General features: G+C 40.1%; 2 protein-coding genes across 2 annotated transcripts in view; one reads left to right on the top strand and one right to left on the bottom strand.

Annotated features, from left to right (window-relative positions):
* The window catches only part of fa2h (fatty acid 2-hydroxylase), a 36,664-nt gene extending 24,381 nt beyond the window's left edge, over positions 1-12,283 (bottom strand). The window contains exon 1 of the mRNA XM_088299449.1: positions 11,833-12,283. Coding sequence (XP_088155575.1) covers positions 11,833-12,120 — 288 coding nt within the window. The 5' untranslated portion in view covers positions 12,121-12,283. The remainder of the gene's footprint in view (positions 1-11,832) is intronic.
* Positions 12,284-16,777: 4,494 nt separating this feature from the next.
* Positions 16,778-20,068, top strand: LOC148335498 (uncharacterized). Its single transcript, XM_088297412.1, has 3 exons — positions 16,778-16,878; positions 17,860-18,050; positions 19,575-20,068. Exons 1-3 carry the CDS (start codon positions 16,861-16,863, stop codon positions 19,681-19,683), a joined length of 318 nt encoding a protein of 105 aa, XP_088153538.1. The 5' UTR covers positions 16,778-16,860; the 3' UTR covers positions 19,684-20,068.
* Positions 20,069-20,317: the final 249 nt, after the last annotated feature.

Raw genomic sequence — 20,317 nt, 5'->3', positions numbered from 1 at the left:
GGATTGTAATTTCAACATTGTCACCTGAGGATCTGTAGATATGCTTGACTCGCTCGATTCCTTCAACTCAAAAGGGGACACACCACAAACAAAAAGGTGTGACTGCAATTGACACAAGGATTAGGGAAACAATCACATCTGACAGCCATGACAAAATGCACAGCAGTACAAGGACATAATGTGTCAAAAGGTGTCATTTTCTTTTAATGTATAACCAGTCGTAATTCTGAACACAATGATTTTTTTTTGTTTTTTTTAAAGCATGTTCCCCATGGTAACAAGCAACCCCACTCCACTGGCATCGCACCATGCCCACCCAAAAGAGGCACGGCCACATATTTGAGAAGGACTGACCTACTTATGCAGCTACTGTGCGCATTTCCGAAGCTTGGTGCTCCACTGTTGGTTCTACTTGATGCAAAAAAGAAATGAGGCACGCCCACAGTGAGAGGCTTTTCGTAACAGTTGGCAACTTTCTTCTTCTATACAAGCAGTGCAGCGTTTTATTAACATATGTTATAGGCAGTTGTTGTCATAACACAGAAATGAGCAGCATACATTTCTGTGCTGTGTTCATAGGTGTTGGAGGAGTAAAACAAACTCGCTTACAATTGGAGTGACCAAGTAGGGTACACACGTTCTGATCTGAGGAAAATTAGTGCATGCAACGGCTTTAACGTGTGGTGTACTTCACACCAATACAGCACACCAGCACACACATAATGACGTCACTGCTCACAATCAAGAGCCTGCCCCCACAAAGATTGAAATCTAAGAGGTGCAATGCTACCACATGCTATCCAGACTGCCAGAAAATAAAACAAAACTGTTATATGAGGTGAAAACTAAAGTGTAGTTCCAAAAGCTTTCTCCTTGGCATTTTTAGTGTGGCGAATGACATGCATGGAGACACGTTATGCCAACACTCAACACAATCTGTTGCTCCTTTATTTGTGTCTGACAATCGCGTGAGTCTCAGGTTACTTCCTAATCGGCTATTGTTCCTTTTACGTCACAATCATGGCTCGTCCCAAGTCAGCAGTGAGCACGGGATTTTTTTTATTTTAATAAGATTATCATTTTAACCAGTCAGCCCAAACTATTTTCTGAGCAGTTTGGGGAGGGAAAAATAAAAAACTCTTGGACACTCGGCTTTGGCTACAATTAGAATGACCAATACCATAAATGACAAAGAAAGTATGTAATTTAAAAGAGAAGATGAACAATTAAATGGATAAACTTTACCATCCTTGATTTATTTTCATTACAAACTAAGTTTTTCTGGTTTTGAATGTAAACGATCATTGTTTATTATAAAGCAGTTCTATGTTGTTGGCAGTGTAAACAGATCCCCCTTTTGATTGTAAACCTGCCCTCAGGTACAGGCACGCACACACACATTGTGGAAGGCCCAACCTCAGTTGTGGGAAACAATAAAAACAATATTGCTCCAGAATAATAAATATGCGTGTGTTGTTATTCAGTTCGATCGTGATAGCAACAATGGGGGACTGGTGTCTCAACTTTCACTTACATTTTTTTATGACAGCCTTAGCAGATTATTGTAAGTATATTGGCTGTTTTGGACAAACTCTTCACAAAAAAAAAAAAAAAACTTTCATCAAATTGAAAAAAAAAAAAAGTTCTCCTGCTTAACTAAAGAAGCCTTTAACTTCAACTAACCTTTAACTTTAACTCACAAAAAATTATTTTTGTGTTTCAAACAATTAACATATTAGTAACACGCTGATGGGAAAAATTAAAACCACATCTGGCTTTTGCGTTTGTCTGTGCAAAAGGTAGGCTATGTCAGCTTGAGGTGCTACTTTTGTCAAAGTGTTGTAAACACACAAATCCACATTTCAACATGTTAAATTGCAAGGTGTTTACAGTAAACATCAAAACAAAATAAATTGTGATTTTCCATTTCAAAACACACACACACCAGAAAAAGTATAATTTCACTAAGAGATAAAGAGAAACCAAATTCTAACCGCTCTCACTCTTCCTGCTCCTTCCATTTTACGCAACACCGACAACCAGGGCCTGGGACCATAATTCAGCCCTGTTTCGCGGCCTCATGAGTAGGTGTTGGGAGGGGTTTTTTGACCGTCGGGGCAACCTCACGAAATTACCGATGGCCACCACGCCCTTGCCAACAGCTTACTTGTGGCTTATTTTTAGCGCTCAGGATGACTGCAAAGTGAGCTCGTTTTGTAAAACAGTTTTTGCCTGTGACAGTGTGGCCAGACAGTTAGCAGAATAGTGTGACTTGAAATGTGTATAACTTTGCAAGGAGTGTGCTGGGCACTCAAAGTGTGTGTTCCAAAATTGAGCTCAGGTGCATAATCTATGCAGACCCCACCCACCCCAACTACAGACCGCTATCTATGCTGCCTTCTGTCAGGAAGTTCCACTGTATCCAAGGCCGGATGTGCAGATGAAGGGACAATTTCTTCCTCCTGGCAATAAGACTGTAATCCCTCCTCTATGTAATGTAACAGACACGAACCACCCCCACATTCGCCCACGAGATACTTGTGTGTGTGTGCGTGTGTGTGTGTGTGAGAGAGAGAGGGATGAAAGGGGAGATGGTGACAAGAGCTTGATTTTATGCGTGGTTACGACCATGAGCAATTAAGATATGTTTGCAGTGCAGCTCAATTCAGATTTTTTTTTGCCCATATTCAACACATAGATTATTCTCATGTAGTGTGAACAGTAACAATCAGATTTTTTATTTTTTTTTTTCAAAACCGACCTGGGCATCTTTTGTATGAGGTTATAAATCGGATATGCATGCAATACATCTGCAGTATGAACACTCATCTATACATATCTGACCGAGACATCTTTATCTGACATTTACTTGCAAGGCAAAGCAACAAAAAAAAAAATCCTGTGGATGATGGCTCAGATCTCCAAAAACGTACAATTGGTTTCTCACGTCTCGATATATAGTTTTAATGTCCACCCATCGATTCACGATGACTTTTAATTTTTTTTAAACATTTGATTCTATAATCATAACAACATATCATGATTACACAGGTAGCAACTTACTAAAACAACACAATGTAATGATATATATTTATTTTATCAATTAACTTAAGATGGAACACAATTAAGATGAGCATGTTGGTGTGGCCATCGACAACCATACGTGATTTTCGCATGGCCCCATTGGAAAATTAATTACATATTTGTCGGGCTGTGCAATTAATCGAAATTTAATTATGATTAAGATTGTTACACTTGATTACAAAAATGACTATTGTAAAAAAATGATTATTATATACAGTATTATTATATATGACATTGTTAAAATGGTACTACTTTGTCAATTGTAGAACACTTCAATTACGGAAAGTCAACATTGGAATGTTTCAGTGACTCACCGTCATGACCAACATTAAGCCATCAGCTATGCATCAGCTGATCATGGGAGAGCCTCATGTTCAATGCATCTTTGTCATCCTTTAATCAAAATTGCGAGCCACATCATGCTGTTCTCAGCAAAATGCATGAGCTACTTGGGCTACAGATTCTGCAGTTCGCATACAACCATGAAATGAAACAGTGAATAATCACACCCAAAATTAACATTGCAATTTAATGTCATGCTTTGGCCACGTTAAATGGAAGACGCGTCGACTAATTAGCATCACCCATTTGTTTTGCTTGGCGATTAACAACCAGTCTGCAGCAGCACATTAATGTGCCATGAGATCATAAGGTGTGCCACAAGGAATTGTTCAAATTCACTTGATTGCTCCAAAAATTGTTCAGTTTATACAAAAGGGTATCTTTGTTCATCTATCTATGCCCAAAATGTTTTTGTAAAAATATATATGTGACATCTTTCTTGGCAAAGATCTCATGTCCGCGGCTGAGATTAGTATAAGCAGGACCGTTTTTATGACTGAATTCAACTGTTGCGGCTCTTAAGTAAAGCCCTTTCTTTCCCAACAGCACTTAGAAATAGTAATCCATGCATTTGTTACATCTAGACTAGATTACTGCAATGCACTTTACTTTGGAGTCACCCGGTCCTCGCTCAAGCGCCTCCAACTAGTCCAAAATGCTGCCGCTCGCCTTTTAACTGTCGCTCGGAAGATCACATCACCCCAATGTTGGCTTCTTTTCACTGGCTCCCAGTGCACTCCAGAGTTCGCTTTAAAATACTTCTGTTCGTCTTTATAGTTTTAAATGGCCTCTCCCCAGCGTACCTCTCTGATATCCTCCACCCCTACGCGCCTGCCCGCTGCCTCAAGTCTGTGGACCAGACGCTACTGGTGGAACCGAGGACGAAGTGGAGTTCTTATTATATATGTGTTCTTATTACCTGCTGATTTATATTACACCATATGGGAGGCGCTCTGTTACAGCTCCATCTGTTGTGAAATGCGCTATAAAAATAAAATTGTATTGTATTATATTATGGGCGGCACGGTGGTTGACTGGTTAGCACGATGGCCTCACAGTGAGAGACAGCATCGGGCGTGGGTTTGATCCCCGCTTCAGCCATCATGTGTGGAGTTTGCATGTTCTCCCCGTGCTTGCGTGGGTTTCCTCCGGGTATTCCGGTTTCCTCCCACATTCCAAAAACATGCATTGTAGGCCGATTGAACACTCTAAATTGCCCCGAGGTATGAGTGTGAGTGCGGATGGTTGTTCGTCTCTGTGTGCCCTGCAATTGACTGGCAACCAGTTCAGGGTGTCCCCCGCCTACTGCCGGAAGATAGCTGGGATAGGCTCCAGCAGCCCCCGCGACCGTAGTGAGGAGAAACGGTACAGAAGATGGATGGATGTATTATATTGTTTTACTTTGTACTGTAGTCCAGTTTGCTGCATTGCCTACATTGATGTGCCCAACCTTCCTTGCACATGTGCAAGTCCCTTAAACATACTTTTTTTATAACAACCGACAGAAGCAAATAAAATGGTCTGTCACTTGTATCGCGCATTTTTACCGTTGGTACTCAAAGCACTTCAGACAATTGCCTTACTTGACCCACTGATGATATACCATCAGGAGCAACTTAGGGTTCATTGCTTGCTCAAGGGTACTTCGACATGATGACAACAGCCAGGGATCGAACCCACAACCTCTCGGTTGGGAAACGACCAATCCACCACTGAGCCACGGCGCCCCATCTCCAATGATTCAATTAAGGCTTGTGCATCTGTTCAAGATACCTCCCCGGTGAGGCGTTCCAGGTACGTCCCAGTGGGAGGAGGCCCCAGGTACCACCAAGGACACGCTGGAGAGATTTAGTCTCCCGGCTGACCTGGAAACGCCTTGAGATGGCCCTGGCTGGAAAAGGTGGACAAAGTGGCTGGGGAGAGGGGAAGAGGGCTAAAGCTCCTAAAGCTGCTGCCTCCGTGACCCAACTCTGGATGAGCACAAAGGATGGATGCATGAATGGATGTTTGTTTTAATTTCAATTCCTTCATTCAAAAACGGCATTATATCAAATTAAAAGTGCAGAAAATGCACAAACAGAATACATTATGGTTTAGTAATTGGTTCAGGTTGCAACATGGCAGATAATGGGGAAAAATGTTGAAAATTGTTGCATTCAAAACTGAGAGTAAATGTTTTATTGTGATTCAACACAAAGATAATCAGTTTGCTTTTATGGAGGACGGCATAAATATGGCTCGGCTACGGCATTTTGACCCTGCAACCGAAAGTGAATGGGTTGTTTGACGTCATATTGCCAAGTGCAGTGCGAAAAGGCTTTAAATCCTCTGTTGAAAATTGTTGCATTCAAAACTGAGAGTAAATGTTTTATTGTGATTCAACACAAAGATAATCAGTTTGCTTTTATGGAGGACGGCATAAATATGGCTCGGCTACGGCATTTTGACCCTGCAACCGAAAGTGAATGGGTTGTTTGACGTCATATTGCCAAGTGCAGTGCGAAAAGGCTTTAAATCCTCTGTTGAAAATTGTTGCATTCAAAACTGAGAGTAAATGTTTTATTGTGATTCAACACAAAGATAATCAGTTTGCTTTTATGGAGGACGGCATAAATATGCTACGGCTACGGCATTTTGACCCTGCAACCGAAAGTGAATGGGTTGTTTGACGTCATATTGCCAAGTGCAGTGCGAAAAGGCTTTAAATCCTCAGATAAGATTTCAACAAATTCACAAAACGCCTTCCTGTAACAGTGAAAAGACAACCAAAATACTGCAGCATCTGCTTAGATGACAAAACCAAGAACTGGTGTGGCCGATAAATTATTGTTTAATTATGATTCGATTTTTTCAATTGGTTTTATTATATTAATCCTTATAGTGAAAATTAATGGTTTGTGTTGCCAGTTACTAGCATTTCACCCAAGCCTTCATTTTGTAAACACATGACAAACTATTTTTCCTCCTTCCTGTTGCCCCGCCCACGACATTCAATCACAAATCACACTCAGACAACTTGACTGTCTGTGAGTCAGAGCTTATCAAAATCTTCAAAATCAAATCAAATCAAATCAAAACTCAATGTTAGGCAATAAGTTTTGAACAATTCATTATTTCAAAGAATCTTCACTCTTTTTTTTAAATATATAAATGTGTCAGAATGTGATTGGACGAACAAGTTGGTGGTGGAGCCTGCGTAACTGAGGAAAGTGAAGTGAGCGATCTGGTGTTTGGAGGCCAAAGTTAAGTCAAGCATGTTCGCGTCCAAAGAATAAGAAGGCATGTTGTAGCCTACAGTCGAAAAACTAGAGCCAATCCTCATCCAACTAAATGTGCACGTCTATTCATTCCCACTTCAGTCTCTGTAAATATCCCGACTGGTGCTTTTATGCTGTGCATCCTCACCATGATCAGCTAAGAAGCAGTGCGCCAGTGCCCTCCCAGCATGTATCTCTGCTCACTTCCACAGTTCCTCATTCTCATGTAAATCAACCACGGAGAGATTAGAGGGATGTCCACATGAATTTTGGTGCCAATTGATCACCGTTTTTGGATGTTATAAGCAATGAAAGTACAATGATTTCCAAAGGAGAGTTTGTAATTGGTCCCTTCAATGACTCTGAGTGGAATATGGAGAGAACGGAGGGGGGGGGGGCGTGGCCATATTCTTCATTAAAAGTAGGCGTTTTTCCAAGTTGTCACCTATGAACTAATTTATCCCAAATGAATAGATAAAAAGTAAACGATAACAAATTTCAGTTTCCTTAGATCTTGTCCTCTATTAAGAAAATGGAAATTCAGTCAAGCTGTTCAAGAAATGAATTTCGATAGGTTGGCTATGTATTAATGTAGGCCTTAATCACAAAAGAGACACAAAGGGCAAGCAAAACGAGTTGACAACAAAACAAAACATCTATGCTGTTATCGATTAATCGACATCGATCAGCTATCATCAATCTACTATAAATGATGTGAAGTCATTCAACCTTTAGTACTTGAGTTTTCTTTTTTTCATTAAACACTTACATAATCTTACTCAATTTTGAGGACAACTTTTTACTTTTACCTGAATCGTATTTTACTAAAATAACTCTAGTCCTTCTCTAATGCAATCTCTGGCATCGCACTCCACCTCTTGTGCACACTTTCTATCAGTAAAACTAGGATGTGGCTGTGATCAGAATTAACCAATAACATTCAAATTCACGTTGAATGAGAATCAACACACACCTGCAGCCTTGAAAGTACCTCTTATTGAACTTGAATAAAGTTCAGGTGTTCCTTCCAGCATGTCTTACGGACATTTTTGCAGTCACATGTAACAGCACAAGCCGTGCTCTTCAGAGAGCGCTTCTGGAGCATCACGAGGAGCTCATCGTTGTGAGAAGGAAACAATAGTTATAAGTGGAATTGGAATTATGGTTAGAACATTCTACCTTGGTTTCTTTGGACTGCAACAAATTTCAAGTGTGTTTTTGCTAAATCAACCCAGGCATGGATGTTTAAGACACGGCCTTGTTTTTGCCACCCTTGCCCATTGGAGAAGACGGGAGATTGCTGTCACCAGTTCTAAACCGCCAGTACTTGTCAGAAATTTCTGCAGCTCCTTCAGTGTTGTTGTCATTGTTGCTCTGGGCAGCCTCCCTGACCACTTTTCATCTGATCCTTTTACTTTTGGAGGGACGTTCGGTACTCACTGTTGTGCAATATTTTCTACACTCCCAAAAAAAATTAATCAAAAATGGGGTCTTGTTTCATTGTCTTCCAGGGTATATTTATAGGCGGCATGGTTGAAAAGTGTATCTCGATATCAGTCATTTCATATCAGTCCATATTAGGGCTGCTCGATATTGGAAAAACATGCAATATGGTTATTTTAAATATACAATATTTAACCTTTAATATGAGGTCAATACAACCATGTAAGTGTTGGGAAGGGCTGGGCAAATTACTATGTATGAATTTCATGTCAGCCTATTCATAATTATTGTTTTTTTTTTTTTACCTATTTACAAAAAGTAAAAACAATAAATTTTAATTAAAAATCAAATTAAAATAATTCAAATGATTAAAGAAAAAAATTTAAAAAACAACTCGTAAGAGGAAAAATACCATTAAAAACATATGGGAGTGAAGATTGTTTTCAAAGAATGTACATTGTTGTTGTACGTTGCAATGTAGTGTAATGTTATCGTTCATGCTCTTCCAGCAGTGCACTGTAAATGCTTATTTGTGGATGATGCTACTCCAAAATAGTATCGTCGATGCAGTAACATTAACCTCCGTTTGTTGTAATGATCATACAATGCAAGTATAGGGAACTAATACTCTCTTGGAGTGCATGCATTGCAATTGACAAACTGTTTTAAGAGCTTATAATTGTGGCACAAATCTCACGTCATAGCCACACCCACGTAACCACATCTCTGTTGCTTATTTTGTACTTCTGCTCCATAAAATGTTTTTTTCTCAATAGAGTTGTACAGATTACAACTCACATTAATGGTTAGGAAATAACAATCTTTAGTTTTTTTTTTATATCACAAAAACCTGCCATTTGAACGTAGACGAGTAGACGTTTTGTAACCACTGACTGTTACGAGTGTAAAACATGATGGGGATGACACAATGCCACAAATATCTCACACTCACAACATCCAAAATATGTGTGTGACACATGGCGCAACAGCATTGACTACACACTTTGTTCTACTTCAAAAGTTCAACCGTTATTGACATGACTTCGCAGTGACAGAGGCAGTGTGCTGCTCAGACTCAAAGGCGGAACATAAACGCTGCCATTATTTGAAACTGGCGGGGAACGCACAAAAAGCACCCCAATCACAGTTTGGCAAGTCACGTAAATGCCAGTGCAACACAAGACTAGACACACTCCATATTTATAGAAACAAATGGGAAAATGCAAGAAAGAAAGAAAGAAAGAAAAAAAAGAAAGAAAGACAGACAGAAAGAAAGAATCTTAACTCATTCCTGAAGAGTCAAGAGACCATCAGGAACATATGAAATAAGAACTAAACTCCCCATTAAGGTTGTTTAAAACATTCCTCCCTAATGACTTCATCAATAACAACAATTCTAACAACAATGTCCAATTTCTAGTCACCCTGTACATGCAAACTTCCTGGTGTCCTTTCTCAAACAAACTGTTAAGGTACGGCCATATTGAGGAGCACACTATGGGTTTCTGGCTTTTTGTCCTCGTCTCATTGGGACAAGACAAACCAGTTTTTTTTCCTCCACTTTGCTCTTTATCTCTCTCCCACAATGACACACACCCCACCTGAATCATTTACATACACCGCTGCCCCCCAAACATCCAAGCACCCATCCCCCAACCTTTGGTATCACCTAAGCGCCCCTCCCTGCTCCTCATTGACGTTATGTCCGTTTTAAACCAGATCCTTCCCTGTGCGTATCCTTTCGCCAACATCTCGTCCCCTCCCCTACAATCAATAAAAGCAGAGAAAAGGAGGAGAACAGGTACGCCATCCCTGATGCCTTACTGAAACGCCCACAAAAGTCATGTGTCCAAAGTAAATGATATTAAAAAAGAAAAAAGGTCCTTAAGCCTTGCCTATTCAAGATGATATTTGGCAAATCTGTAACATCTTTTATGAAGGTGTTATTGTGCCCTGTCATCCTACTTGCCCCATATTACTTTTACTAATTTGATGTCCACAAATACCCCTTTGTATTGCATTTAGTGACGATTGCCCATAAAAAGTAAAATTGCTTAAAACTGAAAGAAATATTGCTAACTGAAGTATATTTACGAACACGAAGCTTCTTCCTGATTCAAACCCACTAAGTCCATAATGTGAAATCATCTGCATTAAACACCCGTACAACTATTTAAATAATGCAAGTTACCGCCGAAACTAAATTTTAGTACTAGTACTTAAGTGCTATACTATTAGACAGTAACGTTTACTGTAGTATTTGTAACTTAACATTATATTTCGAAATAACTCACTAACTTTGATGTTGTTGAAGGATTTATATATTAGTGGCTGGATGTTAACTACATTCCAACATAGTCTTCCAAAATTGAAGTCCTTCCTTCAAACTACAGGCAAGTTAAATTCAAGACTTTTTAATACTTTTAAATTCCATTTGAAATGTAATTTAAGACCAGCTTCACAATATTCCCAATGTCCAGTTTCGTCCAAAGTTTCTTGAGTCTATAAAATATACAAGTGCCTCTGCCCTTAAGAGTTTCAACGAAAAGAACATAATTTGTTTGGTTGGTTTGTGATTGTGTCAGCCTACTATGAGACTCATTTTGTATTTTCTTTTTTAGAATATTAATTCATTTGGAGAGTTGAGACCATTTACAATAACAAAATCCTACTCATCGGTTGTTAAGATCTGTTAAGACTTTTGAAGGCTTCATTTAAGAAAATTTAATGCAAACGAAGGCCTTGTTTTTAGATTCATGGGTTCAATGCTTTTTAAGACTTTTTATGCATCCACAGAGACCTTGTTATTTGTCTGGCTTTGTCATGAAACTAGCAGCCTGTGACTGTACACTCACATGGACACACATGTCTTGTAGAGAATCCAGTAGTTCTTATTACACAAGAAGGAGTGGACATTGTCTCAAGAGGGAACTTTTGGCCTCGTATGGATGACTTTGCCAAAAAGGGAGCCAGCACAGGTGAGTGCATGTTAATGCTCGTCATCTAACATCCTGGTAGGCGGTGTCGCACTTGTCAAGGGGTAACATTTCTATTTGGGGAAAGTGATGCATTTTGTAAATGACAGGTCCAATTGATATCCGGCAGTGATTCCCAACCATTGTGCCATGTAGGGATAGCACTACACCACGGCTAGGGGAGCCTATCGTCCTCTCAGCAAACGGTGTAGCTCCAGTTAAGCCCCTCCAGTATTCTTATTTGATATTCTAAAATATATTTCCATTATTTTCTCAGATTACCAATGTATTAGTCAAGCCCCCCTTTAGCCCAGGGAGAGAGAAAAAAATCCTAGAGCCGTCCCTGATGCCTTGGAAATTCATCACGTGTATCACTAGAAATTGGTCTAAAATTTTTGACATTTTTAAGCAACATATTAAGTAAAATATTAGACCGAAACTTCAGCATTAATTAATCAGTTTTCACCACAATGTTTTAAACTAATGTAAAATGTGCGTCTTGGGTCAATAATGGTTGGGGAATACTGGTTTCGATTGTACTCGAAACCAGTACGCCCGAATGGAGCATGGAGGAAGCAGGTAAAAGGTCGGGGAATTAATGACGTTCACTGCTGGAAACATGGCTGAAAATGTGCAATGCACCTGTCAGGCTTGTAATGTCAAGTTGGTTTGCTTTTCTGAGGCCAGCTCATGTCAGCCAAGCGCGCTCTAAGGAAACAGCTGCTGCTTACCTGAAGCTCGTCTGCGTCGTTGTCGCTGTTTCGGTCCAACTCTCCGATGTAGTATTGCTCCATCCACCGTCGGGCGTTCTCCGAGTGTCGATGCGGGGGTCCCTCCAGCTCCCCGCTCACGTCTTTACCCGACCTACTGAGTATCAACGCTTCCCCTCCCGGGTGCATCCGCAAGAAGGCGGTCACGTCGTACACCCGCGACCCGAGGAGCACCCAACATGAGTCCTTAGTACAGTGGCGGGTCACCTCCCTCTCCGTGAAGAACCGGGGGGATGTGGAAGGAGACATGCTGCCAGTGCGGATGCAGAATCCACCTGTACCGAAAAAAAGGGAGTATGTAGGGTAAAAAAAGGGAAAAAAGAAAAGAAAAAGACCTCCACGGCTGACCGAAGGCCTGTTGTTTTTTAAAGAGTTCAACTTGGCAGTTAACACCCAGACGCTCCAAGACAAACGCACACAGGATAAAGTTGGCAGGCGGGGTCTGGGAGGCGTTCAGTGGATCGGACAAATGTCAGGTCAAGACTTAGTACACCGGAAAATGCGCGGCTTGTCAACTTACGACCACTTGAATTCGAATATCCATTCAATTTGCCACCTTCATATTTTTGTTTGGTTGTTTTTAATGCTGTTTTTACTAGGTATTAAAGGGACGTCTGTGCGTCTTTAAGTAATACAATTTAAAAGAAACTAGTGATTCCCTGCAGTACTTGAATGCAGCATGACATCGAACCGCACCTGTTGCTCAGGAGGCAGCGGCGGAGCCAGTCACACAGCAGCTCGTCGAGTTAGACGGGATCGAAGCGCCGACAATGGAAATGGCGTCAGTCATGGAGTGTATTATGCTCTACTTTATAAGCGAACGAGGCTTTAGGAAAATGCCCTCAGATTTTCAACCTATGCATCCAACTGGTCTGAAAATTCTCTTTTAACCATTATCACTCTACTGTATTGCCCTAGTTATGGAGAAGCAAATAAAAACATATTGTACTAGTAAGCGTCGTTGTATTTATAAAATCAACTGAAATGTAGATATATTTCGAAAATAAGATGAGCAATGGTTACGTTGTGCACTTTTCACCGTTAGCGTCCTCGCAGTTGTTATATCGACAGAGCCAAAGTGCGCAAATTATTCTTTACAATACATTTTTTGGTGTAAATAGTGGCCGAGTTTTCGTATGGAAGGGGGGAAAACTTTTACGTTCCCTAGCAGTATCACCCGTGGGGGCTCTGTCCAATTTATTGTTTCCACATCTGTCAGCTTCATCTCCATCCAGCCTTTGGAAGCTGACTTCCTGTCTCTGTGGGAATTCCTTTCCACGAGAACCCCGTGGAAGACTTTTCAACATTAAAATACATCGCTGTACCCTACAAACCAACGTGAATAGTGTCGTAATATATTGTTTCGCTTTGGCGCTTCATATCTATATATAATTTTGGGTCCGGTATTCGGTCCAACAGCGCCTCCTTGCGACTTTTGGTGAAAGTGATCGTATACAGTTAATTGTGGAAGAAGATATAGGAATGTTCGACGCCACTTTTTCCCCAGTACTAGTTATTAACTCTTGAGTACGCACTGATACTGATCCCGAGTATTGATACGCAAATACTTACATAAACTGAACCTTTGAATTTATTTTTTAAGCTGTATTTAAACAGCGCAGAGGTGTAGGGTTCGATTACGGCTCCAGCCTTCTTGTGAGGAGGTTGCATGTTCTCCCTGTGCCTGCGTGGGTTTTCTTCGGGTACTCCGGTTTCCTCCCACATTCCAAAAACATGAATAGTAGGTTGATTGGACACTCTAAATTGCCTCTCGGTGTGAGTGTGAGCGTTTGTCAATGTGTGCCCTGCGATTGGCTGGCAACCAGTCCAGGGAGTACCTCGCCTCCTGCAGATGTCAGATGGAATTGGCTCCAGCACGCCCGCAACCCTTGTGAGGAGAAGCGAAGCAGATAATGGACGGATGGATAGATTTAATTCTTTTAAATTTTGTGATTGGTGAATTTCTCTTTGATGTTTGCGTAGCAGAAAAAATGGGGACAAAACATGGCTGCCTCTTGTATTGTAGGGGATGCACGTTCTATTTAATATTATAAGCAATTATACATATTTATATATATTTTTTATATATATTTTTTTTAAATATTTTTTAATGTGATACAACATATTATTTTGCATATCACTGAAATTAATTTTATATATATATATGTATATATATATGTATATATATATATAATCCATACATTCTACACACTGTCTATTTAACTAAAGTGTCATGTCATCTTCAACACCACTTCATCCTATACAGCTCCGCAAGAGGTCGTTGGAGCGTATCCCAGCTGACTTCAGGAAAAAGATACTCTGCACCCTGAACTGGTCGCCAGCCAGTCACAGGGCACACACAGATAACATCACTGAGCGGAAATCCCATGCTGCCCTCACACAAGACAGGCGGGTGTACCACTACAGTGTGGTGACTACACGATCAGTTGCTTTAACTATATATTAGATATTATTAGATTTTTATCAGTAAGTCAATGAATGCACATGAATGTGTAATATAAGTATATACATCAAATACCATAAAGGAGAACGTGATCATAGTATTAAAGCTGGGTAAGCAAATACACTCAAAATGTTGGTAACGGCACACGAACAATGCACTAAGCATTAATATAAACATAAACATACACAAAGAATAGCAAGAAAAATATTCGATACAGCTTAAGGAAAGAGGAACATTTTTAGAGCAATAACACAATGTAATACAAAATGACATGTTACGCTCAGCGGGTGGAGGAGGTAGGAGAGGACCCAAAATGCAGGGAAGCCAAGGCAAGGGTAACTTAAAGGGAATTTAATTAACAAAACAAAAGCGAAAGGCAAACAAGGTACTTGGAATAAACAAACGTGACAAACTGCAAAACAATGAAGACGAACGAAACGCGGCTGGGCAGAACTAAACAGGGCTATGACACAGGGACAGGAACCGGGGATAAGCGACCGTGACGAGGAGACATGAAGCATGAAGCATGAACGATGAACCAAGAGCGACAGTGAAATCCAAAAAGGGCAACAGTGACATCAAAAAGGGTAATGCACCGACGACAAGTAGTCAGTGAAGGAGGCTTAAATAGTGACGTAATTAGTGGGTTGAGGAGAGACAGGTGCGTGGCTCTAAAGGCATCTGTTGTAAAGGCCTCCTTGTTAAACTTTGTGTTGAAGTGAAATCCTTTTTGAATGATCTGAAGAACTAAATTCCAGGCAAGCTGTTTTAATATTGAGACACTTCAAAATAAGCCTCTGCCTTTTTCTGAAAGGATATGCATACGCAATGTTGTGTGTTCACGAGTCTCGAGAACGTGATTAATTTAAACAACAAATACCAAATATAATGTTTTATTCTGTGAAACTGTAAATGTATCACTTCATGAGAAAGTTGCCCCCACTGTACCCTTGTCTTGTTATATTTCTGCAAAAGTATGCCAACGATCATCTCGGACATAACAACCTTTTTGTGCATCAATATTACTAAATGCATTATTACAACTTTATAAAGGCACTTCAATGACTTTTTTGTAGAAACAACATTAAGTATATTAGACTTTTATATTAAAGATATATTTAAAGTCTATACGCACGCATGTCTTTCAGTTTGTCAATTCAGATTTTGAAATGAATGCAAAAATAATGACAGTTTTTTTAAACAAATGTTTGCAAAATGTGATTTGTGACAGCCGACTGGTTAGCACTCCACCTCGTGCAAGGTTTGTTTCTGAGCTTTGGACGTCCTGTGAAGAGTTTGTTCTCCCCGTGCCTGCATGGGTTTGTCCATGAGTGACCTGCGATTGGCCGGCCACCTGTTCACTGCCCGATGATAGCTGGGATAGGCTCCAGCACGCCCATGGCCCTTGTGAGGAGACGCAGCTGGGATAATGGGTTGAGGGCTGGATAGATTTATGGCAGGCCGTTTATCTTGAAATTGACAAGAATAAAACTGTTGCTGAAAACAATAATCATGTGTTTTGTATCATGTAACAACACAATCAGAACACACAAAGAAAGGAAGGAGGTTCTCCCAAGTATTGGCGAATCGGTTTTGGCCATTAACAACAGCTGCCTGTCTTGCGTTGTCGTCCCCCAACATGCCGCGGTGCAATCCCTGCTGAAGAGACCTGGCCTTGATTAAGGTGTGCTGTCAAATTTTAGACTCATTTCCAAAATGCCTTTTATTTCTAAAATTCTGGAAAAGGTGGTGCACAAGCAGTTAAGATCTTTCTTGGCTGAACACAATGTCAAGGAGATGATCCAGTCGGAAGATGCATAGCACAGAGTCAGCCCAGCTACAAGTTTTGAAAGATATCGTCCTGGCAAATGACACTGGAGACTACTTGTTGGATCTAACTGCAGCGTTCAAGGCATCAAGACGTTTGAAGACACGTTTCTATTCTTTGGCTTTCGACTCAACATGAGACTGTCGCTGTTCTTCTGGTATCTACTGATCAATGATCTTTTGATAGTAACACAAACAATGTGTAACGCCCTGATGCATCACTTTGTTCAGTGATGACACCTGACACTGAGTGACGCTGCCTTGCCTCAGCAACACTCCCCCGTGTTCTCCAGCTCAGCTGTCCTCTTTACCTCCATTCTGAAATTCCTTCCTTGCTGTCATCTCCCATTAGCGCATTTTTACCATCTCCTTTCCTCTCTGCTATCCATTCCTTCTTTTGCCTGATCCTCTAAATTACAGCTGCTTCTAAAAGTACACCTCACAACAAAAGACCTCTCCATCACAGTTTGTGTCAGTGGCTGTAACCTGAAGAAATCTAAAGTGTGTGTGCGTGTGAGCGTGCGCGTGCGTGTGCGTGTGTGCGTGTGTGTGTGTGTGTGTGTGTGTGTGTGGTGATGTCAGAGGTAGGTGGACTTTTGTTTCAAAGGGTGATTGGCTGATTTTCTCTCCTGCTCATGTGTTTATGTATAAAAGAGCATGCATTTTATTTACTCAAGCCTTAACTCATCATCATCATCATGACTACTGTCGTCCATGTAAGTAGGCGTGCTATCAATCAGCTGATGTAAAACCTTTTTTTAATATGATTCGGATGTTACGGGGGGTGTTTTTTTTTTCTTCCTGTTTCATGTTTGTTAAAGTCAGAACAAGTTATTTGGTCTTATTTAGTCAAGTGTGGAATAATCTGTTTTCGAACACATCTTTGCCGTGTATGTAATTGTACTGTATGAATGTTTAAGCAATTGTTAGTGCGCAACATGATCAGGTGTCGGTCCTGTAAAAGAGTGGCGGTTTAAGTTTCTATTGGATCAGGTGGTTAAGTCTAGGGCCATTCACGCTATGCACGCAAAAGGGAGGGCCATATTAGTGCATTATATAACTTGCTATTGGAGTAGTTTACTCATTTATCACAGAATGAAGTAATTAGAAAAAAAAGGGCGACACCACATTTGTTTGTTTTCTTTTGTGGTTCCAATTTACTAACTTCATTTACAACCATGAGTGGCAGGCCGTCACGTATCTGGTAACTGATGCTTCAGTCGGGACTTTCAACACTTAATAGCACTGAGATCACATCACAATTATCAAAACCATGAATATTATGCAAAAACGCACAAAAAAAAACAGCTGTGCCCCATACATCAAATGGAGCATTTAAGAATCAGTATTTATCTACTAAGATGAGAAAAATGTAAGACATTTGTTTTTTTGTGAGTAGGCTAGCAAATTTCAAATCTGACTATGTAAATATAACCTCAATGATTTTATATTGTTGGGGATGAATTATATGTTCTTAAAATTAGGTGAACAAAAATAAGTTTTTGTTATTTTATTCATTTATGAACAAATGAAGTGACAGCTGCATGGTCTTTAATATTCTTTGAAATCGAGTACTTACGCTCTATGTACCACGAGCAGAGTTTCTTGTGCAAACAATGCAGGATGACAAATGTATTGGATGATATTTTGAGAAAAATTTCCCCTTTAACACTTTGCACTTTCTTCTGTTCTGCCAGTGTGCATCTTGCTATGCGCACAGCAGCGTTCAGCCCCGGAGCAACTATCTGTCACTCTTGACTTACCGGGGTCCTCGCTGTGCCCCACGACCCCGCCTGCCTCGCCACGCTCCAAACATGACGCTGCGGCAGATCTGTCACATGCTGAAGCTGATGAGACAGGTCAGGAAAAGAGAGGCTGCTGCTGCCAGGTTAGGAACGCTTCAAGTCAGTGAAATCAATTATGAATGGTAACAACAATGTTACAGAGATTATGATTTAAAACACATTTATGATGCATAACAATATGTACTCTAAGTAACTGAATGGTGGATAACGCTTGATTGTGCCAAATTTTCACTGACTATGCCAGTGGTGTCAAACATGCGGCACGGGCCAGAACTGGCCATTCAGGTAATCCAATCCGGTCCATAGCGATAGAACTAATTAGTAAAGTTTAAAATGTCTTACTTCAACCACGATCCCGTGTTGCATTATTGCCAAGGATAGAATCCAATCTAAATTGCTCGCACTCTGGATAAAACTATTTCATAGACTAATATTTAACCCTATTCTTTCCAAAAAATAAAAAAAGAAATGTAAAACTTAACATACAAGAACTACGCAGTATATCGTCTCTATTCAAAGCTACTTTCTGACCTCTTAGCTCATGGATTAGTTGTTGTCTTGCCTAATTATGCTCAACACGTGATTCTAGTACATGCTCTTTTGTCTGTAATGTCGGTGGCAAATATTCATTACACAGCCAGCGGTATTTTTCTTCATTTAAAAATAACACATTATTTAAGCCAGAATGCCCAAATCTCATTCTGGAGATGATGAGTTTCTCCTCATGTTCTGCGCATACTTGTACAACTGCCCACATACCTTTAAATACAATAATGATCCTCCTTCTTCTTGGTTCATTGACGGATTACAGCTATTTAGTGCATACCGCAGCCTACTTTACACAAAGCACAAAGCGTTTCCATATGCATAGTTAATGCAGTTCAAACCGGTGACCTGTGAGGCCGACGAGCTACCACTGTGCCGCCTTCGTTTGGAATTATCTTTTTTTTTTTAAATTAATTAATTTATTTATTTATTTACCCTGCGGCCCTAGTGAGATGAAACAGATCAGATAACGGATGGGTGGATTCATTTATTTATTAATACTATTTTGAAAAATCTTTTTAAGCCATGAATATATACACATACATTTGAAATCTAACTGGGATGAATGTGGGCCCATGAGTTTCACACCTCTGGCGGCTGGCCTATGCCAAACAAAATAGAATCTTGTATTGAGTTGGTGATAAGCAAGAGGCCCTGTTAAGTGGTCATTTGGGCTCGGTAAGACTCGTCATGCCAAGTGTTGGGCAGCTTAGGGTTAGTTAGAGTGCCATTTGTGTGAGTGTATCTATGTTCAGGGGTAGCAATTTCCTACATAAAGAATTAAAATTAACTTTTCAGACAACTATACCATATTCTGAGTGGAAATGCATTATGACCTTTCTCTATGTGTAATAAACTGCATAGTTGTGTTGGTTCAGACTTCCCCAAACTGCACTGTGATCACACCTTCATACAGCATATACACACATGTGTGTATTTGGTTGAAGCCAAGGGAGTGTGAAGTAAATAATTGAACAATGTCATGTCACCACAACAAACATTCAATCACACTTGGTACTCTCATTTCTCAGCCTCTGTGTCCGGTTTCTCTTCCTTTACAGGAAACAGGCATGCACAGCCCCGGCAGCGGTCTCCTGCGGCACCAAGTCAGAGAGGAAATGCATCCCGAACTGTGTCAGACACAAGCGCAATGTTAAACGTGCCTGCTGATCCACTAGCCCTCGATGACCGCATTTTCCGTCTGCAGAAACCTTTTATTTTTTTAAATCCTACTGAATGTAATCGCAAAAAGGCATTTTGAAAATGTCCATGCAGCAACAGCATGGTAAACTGTTCAAGTACAGCCAATTTAAAATCAACTTCCCTGTTGTACCAAGCATGCCAGTGATGTGGTCACATTTGTAATGACTTTGTTTTGTTTGCAAACCATCATCCGATCAGATACACTAATGTTCTAAACATAAATGGATCTGCTGGTCTTAGGGTGAACTAATAAGCTAATTTAGTGGCAATCATTTGTTGTTGTTGGATGCAGTGTTGATTGTGTAAAAAAACAAAAAAAAAGTGTGTGAAATAAACAACATTGATTGACAAATTGACTGCAGTCAGTCGCACATTTTTTATGTATAAAAATCTTTCAAATACAATGGTTCCTTTACTTATGAGTTTCTTTAACTCAATCTGCTTGGAGAGTAAATCAATATTCTCAATTGAAATTAATTGAAATACCAGCTGTTCCCGACCCAAATCAAAACAATGCATTTTTTAAGAACTATGTTTTAATCATGAAAATAGCACTGTATTGTAAAATATTAATATAAAAAATATTTTTTTAAATGGAAAA

The sequence above is a fragment of the Idiotropiscis lumnitzeri genome, chromosome 6, assembly GCF_059441095.1.
Source record: "Idiotropiscis lumnitzeri isolate Australia: NSW breed Sydney's pygmy pipehorse chromosome 6, RoL_Ilum_1.0, whole genome shotgun sequence".
Classification (NCBI taxonomy): domain Eukaryota; kingdom Metazoa; phylum Chordata; class Actinopteri; order Syngnathiformes; family Syngnathidae; genus Idiotropiscis; species Idiotropiscis lumnitzeri.
The sequence above is the reverse complement of the archived record's forward strand: the minus strand, read 5'-3'. Positions and strand labels throughout refer to the sequence as shown.